General features: G+C 35.1%; 1 protein-coding gene across 2 annotated transcripts in view; it reads right to left on the bottom strand.

Annotated features, from left to right (window-relative positions):
• LOC127876680 (death-associated protein kinase 1-like) overlaps nucleotides 1-12,795 on the bottom strand; it is a 137,377-nt gene that overhangs the window by 30,721 nt on the left and 93,861 nt on the right. For both annotated transcript variants that reach the window (XM_052422062.1, XM_052422063.1), the window contains one exon: nucleotides 1,832-1,951. In XM_052422062.1, coding sequence (XP_052278022.1) covers nucleotides 1,832-1,951 — 120 coding nt within the window. The remainder of the gene's footprint in view (nucleotides 1-1,831; nucleotides 1,952-12,795) is intronic.

Here is a 12,795-nt window from a genome sequence, read left to right as displayed (position 1 = left end):
ACAATTGTCGAAATTCGACTTAGTGACCTAGTTTTTTTTCACATAACCCAATTTTAAACTGGGCTTACATTTAGATTAAATATCATTGTTAATAAATCACAAATTATGAGGCAACTTGAGTGTAATTATTAACATTTGAAACATTTTCAACTTGGCCAAAAATTATTCAAGACCTATATTCACATTGAATTTAATCCTAAATACGTCATGAATGAAGCATCTAGAGCAGGGATCATATATTTTTTTCGGTTTTGTCGGTCCTAGACATATTGGGGTCATGAATGACCGATTTAAAGTCCCAAACAGTCGGTCCTATTCTGTTTGCTTAAATTCGCATGTCATGAAATCAATTACACAGTGCACTTGCAAACACACCCTATTTACATTCTTATCTCGATTAAGTGTGATATACCATTCGCTGCAGTCTCTAAACCGGTCAGGACCAGTTTATTGCATGTCAGGCGACTAGTATCAGAGTATGACCCCAAGCAGCCAAGATTCGCGCGGTTGTGTATTAGTCATGCGTGAATAACCCGTGTCAATATCAATCGATAATTTCAATGGCTTATACCTAGCACACTAATTAATCGGTCTGTAACGTGTACTCGTCCACTATAAAATCGTTGACAGTAACTTCGGAGATGAAAACCTTGATGTATTCCTCGTAGAAATTGTGCATTTCATGCATGAAACAGTAAACTTTCATATAAACAAAGAAGAAAATCGGATATTCTGCAATAACTGTGGGCGGACCTTATACACTGAAAGCATGTGCTGTAACTTAACAAAACATGCCGATACATTTTCCACCAGCGTAATAATCCGGCAATAAATGAATGAAAGTCGCGGATCTGATCGACAGAACAGCCAAAAGTTATTTTATGGGCGGAACTTCACATAAAATAGTCCACAAGAAAAATATACATTGTATAAAGCTTTAGTAAAAATCGTATTAGAATCGAAATAATTCGTGTTCTTTATTGTTTGTTGTTGCATAACCACGACCGGAAGTTTAGATGCGTGGTATCAAATCACACAGATTAATAATATTGACAACGATGAAAAAAGTCAGATAAAACAGCACACGAAACAACAATGAAATAGCAAAGGATAAAACCAATTGAGAAAACTCGTATTTACTGTTTAAAAAATGCCTAAGGGAATTAAACTTGTACATTTATTATACCACCTTCATGAATGGCAAAATCAATTGTATATATTTTAATGTAATTTGTCATGATTTCGGATATAAATTTTGGGACACATTTTTCCCAGTTAAATCCAGACCGATTGATGTTGCCGGAAAATATGATCCCTGATCTAGAGTGTAAATTAGTTTTTTTCCAAACATTTGACTTGGTAATCTAGTTTTTGTCCAAATCTGAACCAAGTGAAATATTGTGAATATAAAACTGCTTGCAAATTTTCTTGAAGATTATCTCTAGAGAGGTAACAAGTAAACAGTTGACACACAACACACATACTGCCAGTCTGATCAGTATAGCTCACCTTGAACACTACATAAACATTGAAATGAGCCCTGCTCTGAGAAAAAGGGGCTTAATGCATGAGCGTTAAGTCTAATCCTAGATTAGACCTTGCAGTCCACACAAGCTAATCAGTGACTACACTTTCCCCTTTTTTGATTTTTTCGTTGAAGAAACTCCTTTGTAAACAAAAATCCAGTCTAGGTGGAAAGAGTCGGCCATGATTACCCTATGCAGACTGCCTAAGCTAATCTGGGAAAACATTTTGCGCAAATGTATTAACCCCTGTTTTCCACAGCTAGGCCAAGATCTTTCTTAGATCAAAGCCCATTGCCCTCACTCACCCTGTTGGCGGTGTGCAGGTCAATCTTCTGTGCCATGTTGGACAGGTTCTTGATGCCCTCCACGTTGCCTTCCTCCGAGGCACAAAACAGCGCAGCCTGCACAAAGTTCTCCGCCTTGTCCTTAAATACACAGCAAGAAAACATTTGATAGCATGCTAAGAAAACTGGACTTAATGCATGTGCGTAAAGTGTTGACCCAGATTTGCCTTTGCAAACTGCACAGACTTATCAGGGACGACACTTTAAGCGCATACATTAAGCCGGGTTTTCCCAGAATGAGGCGGATTGAAAGAAAGAGGGCTGGTAACCGTGGCAAAAATATTTATTCTCTAACCTTGCCACCTGAATCGAAGCAATAACAGAGACCAGCTGCGACATCTGAATGACACTAACTACAAAACTGCCTCACATCAGATGGATAATAAACAAGAGCGCTGACGGCGGCGTTGAAAGTCTATTGGCAAGATATAGGGAAGTTTCTGCTGAAGTAAATGTTAAAGGAGCAGTTGACTGAATGAAAATCTACAAGGCTATCGAAAAAAAGTTGTTTTTTAGAATAAGTACACATATATAAAACAAGAAATGGTGAATATTTGCAAACCATCCTCTAGGAAAATCAGAAATATGTATCACGGGAGCTTGGTATTTTGTGAGCAAGTAAATGCCCTGATGTAAATGTTATTTCTGATTGGCTAGACGTTTATTTATGCTCTTGTTTTAATTTACAAATAAATATCTAAATACTGTTATTTGACCCCCTCTCTTGCCACCCAAAATCACAAGGTAAATGTTTGCTGTCACAAGAAATAAAAAGCCCTGAAAAATCCAGAAAGTCTTCTGCAATAAACAATATTTGTCTGTTAAGACTATTTAAAGTAACATACTCCATAAATAAACAAACTGAAAAAGTATGTTTTGTATCTCAAAATAAATAATGACAAGATTCACTTTGTAAAAAAAATTACATAACTAAGTATGCAATTATCTGTTAAAACTATTTTAAGCAAGGTACCCCATTAATAAAAACATTGAAAAAGTATGTTCTCTCAAAATAAATTACGAGGAGATCCACTTTGTAAAAAAATAACATAACTAAGTATGCAAAAAATGTGCAAAAAATGTTAGGAACATATTCATGGGAATTTATTGAAATGATGGCATATATGAAACAAGTGGAACTACAATGATTTATTCAAAATCTTTTTCCCCCTTCACGTTTTAAGGGAATTGTTAACAGATTTTGGCATTTTTGTCAAATGTCATAAAATATGATAAATTAAAAAAAACTTTAATGTTTTTAATAGATTTAACTAATTTTTATAGTAAGGAAAAAAGTTGAACAAAAAAACCTGAAGTCGCTGGTACAGTGTTCCAGCTAGGATTTGAAAAGGGTAGGGGCGCTTTTTGTCAAAAGGGCACTTTCGACAGGCAGTATTTTGTGAAAAGGGCACTTTCGAGCGCGCGGGCATTATTGGAATGCTTAGGAAGATGCATGTTAATTTATATGTTATAAATAATTGCTAGAATATATTATCCCCATTATTATTAAACCATTCAAATATAATGTCTACAAAGAGCATTAAAGTAATTACAATGTAATAAGAGATTTATTAATTATCATATGTAAAAATATGGTATTTTTAAGGGCAGGGGGGTCTTAGGAAGGGCAGGGCAGAGGTTCGAAAGGGCAGGGCAGGACGCCCTTCAATTTAGGCCTAGATGGAGCACTGCCAGTATTTTAACCAGTGTTGTCAGGATACGTAAGCAGATGTGCTACCACTGCGCCACGCTAACTTTAAGGACCTGTTGCGAAACATATTACCTCTTGTAAATGTTATCTAGCTTTTGCCAGTAGCGGAATTTGTTTTATGAGCGGAATTTGTTTTATTGTCTAAGAATGTTTTTTCACTAAAAATGGTCTTACACAAACTCACTAAATTGGTCTTAGAATTTTTTTAAGATAAAAATCTTTGAAAAAAATATCTTTAATATATTACATATCTTATCTATTTCATCTGCCAACATCCTGCTAAATCATGGCTAAACAGGCAACCGACCACAAGATGTCTTTCTGATTTACAGCATTATAGTTCATTGTCTTAAGCCAATGAACTAACAACACCACATCACAACTGTGTTCTGAATAAGTTTGGGTCGGGAATAACTTGCTTTGCCAACATTTCGGCACATTCAAAAGGTCAAGGACGTTGGGACATTGAGGTTATTATACTGTTTTCCGAGTTTCCTAAAAAATTAAACTGTAACTATATCTTATACTGTATGTCAAAGTAATATGATCTCGCTCTCTGAAATCTGTTCTACAAACAAGTTATTAATAATTTATTACATTGAAATGGAAGCATCTGATTGCTGCCATGAAAGAGGCCATGGTCTGCATATTATTGGAACTGCCTTGCTAAACCTGCTTGGTAACCCCCCGTTCTCACAGAGCTGCGACTTTACGATGATCATCCCAATCAAGCCACGACCTGAAAAAGGTTTGGATCCGGGTGGATCGAGGCCGATATGAGTCTCAATCGAGTAATTTGGCAAATTGTGGTCTTCATTTCGACTTTTTTTCTTTTTCTTCTTGTTTCTTTTTGGCCACGATCCTGCTATGCTTGTTTTGAACATGTTCAAAATAAGCGTAGCAAGAGCGTAGAGCTATCCAACCATGAAGACTCTACCGCGATCATACTGGGCTTATGAAGACTCCACTACGTTTCTCCTGCCATTTGTCAAGATCGGTCACGTTTTCGGACACGCTTTGAACGTAGTAGAAGCGGCGTCTATGTGTGAACGGGGGGTAACCCTATAAAATGTTTACCTCAACAATTAAAACAACCCGTTTACATATGATATTTCAATACAAAATATTGAATACTTTGTAACTGTACAAAAAGTAATTTCTGTTTTTTTCAAATATTACATGTATACACATCAAACTCGTTAATGCCATAGAATTTTGCTTTGAATGCCAACATCAAATAATGACTGCACTAGAACTTCAAAATACTATAAAGCTATAAGAAATATTTTTGATGATTATAATGATCATGCAATGATGGTGCTGATGTTGAAGATGATTATTATGACTATATTGGTTACAATCATTGCAGTCTTCTGGAAATATTTATTGTGTACTTTAATTAAAACAAGAGTGCCAAACTGTCACAAGATACGCCCGTTCGAAGGTTTTGGAAACCATGCTCAATGCTTGAAATGCACTAAGTGACCTCGAGACCTAGTTATTGACCCGGCATAACCCATATTTGAACTTGACTTAGATATCATTTAGACGTAACATCTGACTAAATTCGGTGAATATCAGATGAAAACTACTTCAATAAGAGAGCTGACACTATGCCAAATGCTTATAATGCACTAAGTGACATCGTGACCTCGTTTTGACCCGGCATGACCCATATTTGAACTTGAATGACATATCATCTAGACACAACTTCTGACCAAATAAGGTGAAGATCAGATGAAAACTACTTCAATTAGAGAGCGGACACCATGCTTAATGCTTGAAATGCACTAAGTGACCTCATGACCTTGTTTTTGAACCTGCATGACCCATATTTAAACTTGACCTACATATCATCTAGACATAACTTCTGACCAAATTAGGTGAAGATCGGATGAAAACTACTTCCATTAGAGAGCGGACACCATGCTAAATGCTTGAAATGCACTAAGTAACCTCGTGACCTCGTTTTTGACCCGGCATGACCAATATTCGAACTTGACCTACATATCATCTAGACACAACTTCTTACCAAATAAGGTGAAGATCGGATGAAAACTACTTCAATTAGAGAGCGGACACCATGCTTAATCCTTGAAATGCACTTAGTGACCCCGTGACCTAGTTTTTGACCCAGCATGACCCATATTTGAACTTGACCTAGATATTGTCTAGACACAACTTCTGACCAAATTAGGTGAAGATCTGATGAAAACTACTTCAATTAGAGAGCGGTCACTGGCTAAATGCTTGAAATGCACTTAGTGACATCGTGACCTCGTTTTTGACCCGGCATGACCCATATTCGAACTTGACCTACATATCATCTAGACACAACTTCTTACCAAATTAGGTGAAGATCGGATGAAAACTACTTCAATTAGAGAGCGGACACCATGCTTAATCCTTGAAATGCACTTAGTGACCCCGTGACCTAGTTTTTGACCCAGCATGACCAATATTCGAACTTGACCTACATATCATCTAGACACAACTTCTTACCAAATTAGGTGAAGATCAGATGAAAACTACTTCAATTAGAGATCGGACACCATGCTTAATCCTTGAAATGCACTTAGTGACCCCGTGACCTAGTTTTTGACCCAGCATGACCCATATTTGAACTTGACCTAGATATTGTCTAGACACAACTTCTGACCAAATTAGGTGAAGATCTGATGAAAACTACTTCAATAAGGGAGTGGTCACTGGCTTAATGCTTGAAATGCACTAAGTAACCTCGTAACCTCGTTTTTGACCCGGCATGACCCATATTCGAACTTGACCTACATATCATCTAGACACAACTTCTTACCAAATTAGGTGAAGATCGGATGAAAACTACTTCAATTAGAGAGCGGACACCATGCTTAATCCTTGAAATGCACTTAGTGACCCCGTGACCTAGTTTTTGACCCAGCATGACCCATATTTGAACTTGACCTCGATATTGTCTAGACACAACTTCTGACCAAATTAGGTGAAGATCTGATGAAAACTACTTCAATTAGAGAGCGGTCACTGGCTAAATGCTTGAAATGCACTAAGTAACCTTGTGACCTCGTTTTTGACCCGGCATGACCCATATTCAAACTTGACCTACATATCATCTAGACACAACTTCTGACCAAATTAGGTGAAGATCTGATGAAAACTACTTCAATTAGAGAGCGGTCACTGACTAAATGCTTGAAATGCACTAAGTAACCTTGTGACCTTGTTTTTGACCCGGCATGACCCATATTCGAACTTGACCTACATATCATCTAGACACAACTTCTTACCAAATTAGGTGAAGATCGGATGAAAACTACTTCAATTAGAGAGCGGACACCATGCTTAATCCTTGAAATGCACTTAGTGACCCCGTGACCTAGTTTTTGACCCAGCATTACCCATATTAAAACTTGACCTAGATATTGTCTAGACACAACTTCTGACCAAGTTTGGTGAATATCGGATGAAAACTATTTTAATTATTTTGAATAATTTTTTGTTAACTGCTCGATCATATATGAGTCGTGCTCTTTGATAAAGGGGTCTAATGCAAGTGCGTAAAGTGTCTTCCCAGATTAGCCTGTGCAGTCTGCACAGGCTAATCAAGGATGACACTTTCCGCCTTAACTAGATTTTTGCTAAGAAGAGACTTTCTTTATACAGAAAATATCATAAAAGCAGAAAGTGTCGTTACTGATTAGCCTGCACAGGGGACGACACTTTATGCACATGCATTAAACCACCTTGTCACAGAGCACGTCTCATATTGATTGTACACTTTATGCACTTACCAGGAGACTAATGATAATAATTAATGATTTTCAATGAGGCACAATAACAATAAAATATATAAACAAACCTCATCCATCTGTTCACATAAAAGTAAACTGTATTAAACAAATTCCAGCTTCTTTAACACAATAATGCAAAGCAACCAAATTCTTAAACATCTCACTCTTTTAAGCACTACAAACATTAACAAATAACTCATCCAATAAATCACACAGATCTTTGCTTTAACAGAAAATCACTTAATAATATTCTCTACTTCTGTGCTGGGCTACATCAGGTATTTCCAAATATACAAACAACCACTGCCAAATGATAAAGAATTACGCAGATCTGTAACATTCAGAGCATCTCAGGGAAACACATTATTTTCCTGATCATCAGACAGGCCGACTGTAAAGCTTTTAGCCCGCCCCCTCCCCTCTCCTGACCTCAGATGATTATTATTATGATCGTTATCCACTAATCATTACCATTATACCAACAACAGTAGCACTTTATTAATGGGTTCCAGAATTGTGTGATTATAATGAACAATAAGTATTATTGATATTAATTGTTTTGTTTGGATGTACTGGCGTACATAGATACTAGGCTCCAACCTTTAGAAAAGCAATTTTGGCATCCATAGAGTTTGACTTCAATTGTTTATGTTTCCCTGTCTTTGGCGTTTATCAAAATTAATTTAACCTTTAATACCTTTACTCATTGTATATTTTAAAAGCTAAGATTATCATAGCAGAGATATGGAAAAGAAAAGACAATACCAACATAAAATATTGTATTCACATCCTTCCATCCACCTAGAAAATCTCCCAAAACCCCAAATACATAAACTGATTTTTAACAAAAATTACCTAAGCATATTGCAATTAAATGTTGACATAAATGTCCCATTCATACAAATATTGAACACTCATAATTCATGCTGCATTAACAGTCCTACCAAAATTACCAACTTTCTCAATTCTTTAGTAGTGCACAGTTGTTTTTCAATGCAGATAAGCATGGACCAAGAGGTTAAGGGAGATAAATTGGATACTTAAGTCAAATTTAGACAGGTAAGAGTTATCTTCCTTACAGTACCATAAATGTAAAACAATATCACCCATAAAAGGAAATATGGAATTAGATGTACATGTTGTTAAGCAATGGAATGGTCTTTTACAACTCCACCATACTTTTTGTTCCAAAATATTTCAAGTAAATAGCTGCTAAATTAAACATTTTGAAAATCAAGGTAAAACAACAATAGTGAGATTAATTCACTTAGAAATGCTATGCACTTCAAACTATTACTCACATGAACTGTCACTTTCAAGGAGATATTCAATAAGGCAGATTAAAAAGTCCTTTTATGCTGCAAATGAATGTTTCTGATGAATGTCTCTGATGGTTGTATTATATGATGTTGCAATTTAATTAACCCTTTGCATGCTGGGAAATTTGTTGTCTGCTAAAATGTCTTCTGCTGAATTTCTAAAATAAGCATTTTCTTCGATTTTTTTCAAAGAATACTATAAGAATAGCAAACAGTTTGGATCCTGACACGTTCTGTGGCTTCTCATCTGGATCCAAACTGTTTGCAAAGGTCTTCAAAATTCGGTTCCAGCAATGAAAGAGTTAAGGTTGTTTCTTATGTCTCAACACCCCACTGAGATTGAGGGACAGCTGAAAAGAACTTGTGACAGAAAAAAGCTTCATTTTAATGTTCACAATTATGCAGGTTTTACAAAATTATTTATAACAGTCTCACCAACCTAAAAAGAGCACACAAGGATGTGATTGTTGTGGTCCTTGTTCACAGGTGGTCTTGATTCGCAGGATCGATTGAAACTTTGTAAAATATGCTAACAAGCTTTTAACAGGTACCCTATATATGCATGTGCTCAATTGTTAAAATGTTTGATTTCTTATGCATGTATAATGTAATGAAAGAATGAAGTTTTGTTTATATATTTTTTACTTGCAATAGCGTCCATAAACAACTTATGCACTTACTCATTCAGTGAGGCGTTTTTCGACTGACGCTTTAGGGCGTTTGATTTTAGATTTAATGTAATGTTAATGTTCACGCTGTAGAATGTTCTGGATTTGAGTTTTGCCTACACCAACATCACTAGCCACTCTTCTACAACTGTGTATTTGCCTAACATACTAATCACCTTAACACGTTCTTCTGACATTAAGAACTTGAGGCTGGATGCCATATTTATTAACTGACAATTTACTACTCTATAATCTATGCACGTCTCATCAACGAGAAATTTAAACAAGCAATTTTGGTGAATTGATATCCCCCGCCAATATGCTTCTGGACACAAAAGTGTTATATTTGACACTCAAAAAAGCATTTTTTTCAAGATACAAAGGGCCATAACTCCGTTATTAACAGATGGTGTACAATGCCATTTGGCCTGCATCATCCTCTTATCAATATATATACTCATACCGAGTTTCAATGAAATCTGCCAAAGCAATTCCAAGATATGGCTCTGGACGGACGGAAAGATGGACGGACGGACAACGCCAAAACAATATCCCTCCGCGTATGGCGGGGAATAAAAATGTATTAATATCATGGCTGTCATATTATTTTATTGAAAATTGTGAAATCGTTGATTGTTATGATTGAAGTGGCAATTGTTACCAATCAAAATGGACTGTTTGGAATGTAAAATGGCGGTCACTGGTTGTCGTTTGCAGGTGGTTGTTATTTGTAGGTAAAATGTATTGTGAAATCGTTTGGGAGAAAATTGATTTGGTCGCTATGGACAGGGTGTTGCTATTCAAAGGTGGTCGCTGGGGAAAATTGGACTATTTTGTTCTTGTCTTCAAACTTGTTTATCCATAACTGGAATAGCCAGAGCAATGTTTTCTCTTTATGCAGGAAATAGAAATAAATATTAAACTGATAAATAAACTCTATTCATAAGTCCAGTCTTTCACTATTTTGTTATAAAAGTGCAAACTTTCTCTAGTACTTACTGTGATGCTTTATTTTTACACATGTTTCTCACACTAATATATCACTGAACAACTATGTTTATAATACTATAAGCAAGGTATGTCTCTCCATACATACCTCAAACACGGTGGAAATCGTGACATCACCAGATCTAGACGTGGCCAGCTCTGACATACTGTGGTCCAATATCAAACCACAATGTTCCTTCATCCTCTTTGACAACACTGCCTCACAATTTATTTCCAATGACGCTTATGATATCTACGCTTTGTGCTCCATGTCGTTACAAGCATTTACAATTTATGTCCAATGTTGCTACCAAAATCTCAATGATAAAAAAATTCACCAACCAGGAACACTAAGCAACATTTCATTCAAGATCACAATCTAGACATTAAATGTATATGTTGCCACTTGTTGCAAAAGTACGTCAAATTTTCCATGAACACTTGTATGGGAACACTCAAGTGCTGTGAGTCAGTATAAGTCACATTGTTATACGGTCCGAGTTGTTGACTTAATTATGCCTTTATTGTCACAATCTTCGTAGTACATCACATAGAAACCAGTATTAAAGGTAAAACACAGTTTACTTCCTTAGTAAATTTCATATCCATATTATTTTAGTATATTTCAGTTCAATAATTATATATCAGTCTCAACTTTAATGGAAAATTATTATATTATGAGGAACCAAATACCATTAACTATTACAATTCCTCCACTTAGGCAGAGTACATGCCCTTGTTTTTATATTATCCTCAACATGCGTTTCAAGGGGCTAAAGTAAAAATCAATAAAATTCACATTATAATAAATCAATATTATTTCATGATCCCAGGAACATTTGAGACCTTTAAAAGTATGATAGCTATAAATAAGCCATACAAAAGTGTGTATTATTATATACTGGATTATGAATTGCTTTCAATCATAATAATGTGTCGCCTGTGGGAATATTTCCATGAAGTATTACATCTAAATCTATGACATTTTCACTGTTGTTTTCAATTCCATTAATATTCCTATTGCATTTGACGCCTACAAATTGCATCACTAGTATTTCCTGGTGACCTTCAGTGAAGGAATTATGTTACATTCTCCACTTTTCAGGAAATGTTGTGCATTTTAATCACATATCATTCATCTTTAGTAAGAATAGTTCATTGTTTTATTGATTTGAAATTAATGTACGTACATGTAGTATCAAGTTAAAGCTGCAGAAAAATTAGTCAAGTTTTTTTTTTAGCATTTTGTTTTGGTTGGATTATTTGAAAAACAAAGTTACGGATTGTTAATATCATTAAAATATTAAGATAATTCTGTACCAGTTTTTATTTCCACGTAATCCCACTACATGACTTATAATTGAATTATGAATAATTTTACTATCCAATCATTGCTACATGTACATTAATATATATTTTACATACCCACTTCATTAGAAGATCTGAATATATTATTATTTAAAGTATAATGATAATATATATTGAAATTCTGAAAATAACATCCAATTAATACGTAAGACACATGCTTGCTGTATGAAGATTTGACACATACAATTATGACAGTGTTTATACTATATATATTTAACTATGCTTTAACATTTTGGTCACAAGTACATAAAGATTAAAGCATTTCAAGTACTCTTAAACAACGCAGGAGATGACGCATGAAAAGCTACGAATTAAACTGTTGCACAGTCTCTTACTAAAACACAATACAGAAGTCTTCACAACTTATTGTGTTTCCTGTATGATCTTACTAGTCATCACTGCTTGTCACAAAGAGTGTCTTACGTAAATAATAATTCCTTTAAAAGGCATCAATTGTGACTGTGATTTCAACACTGAATTTGGTCCTTGTTTTCATAATGCCCAAAAAGGAAATTATTAAAAGCAGGAAATAAACACAGTGTCAGATTGGCTTTATTTGGTACATATTATCAGTTTAACACCAGGTGTCACAATTAATTGGACTACTTTATTACTGTGTTGTGTGCTGAACTGGGATTAATCTTTAGTGAATGGATTTATGATTTCTTTTAGTTATCAATAATAAAAAACTTCTGACAAGAATAGTGTTAATATAATTGCAAGAAATATATGTTGTAAACTTTCTGCCTTTTTGTCAAGCCAATTTTTACTTGTGTTTTTTCTACTTCTAATGTCTCTTAAACCCTTTTCCATGCAGCTAAATTGCCTAAATATAAAATGTCCTGTATCACACATACACAAACTCCCTTTATGTAATTTTTATGTCATTTAACATACTCACACCCTTATTGATTCATTAGTTACATCCTTAATCAACTAAACACACAGGCAACTTAATTTATCTTTACAAACTGTCTGTTTAAATGCAAAAATCAGCACCTTAAAGCTTTCATCAATTTTCTACCACCTTCAATAAGAGCAATAAATTCAGCTTATTTGGAGCATCTTGTCATACTGATCACTA

Source organism: Dreissena polymorpha, chromosome 4 (genome assembly GCF_020536995.1).
Source record: "Dreissena polymorpha isolate Duluth1 chromosome 4, UMN_Dpol_1.0, whole genome shotgun sequence".
NCBI lineage: Eukaryota > Metazoa > Mollusca > Bivalvia > Myida > Dreissenidae > Dreissena > Dreissena polymorpha.
Note: the sequence above shows the minus strand (reverse complement) of the source record. Positions and strands in the feature narration are given on the sequence as shown.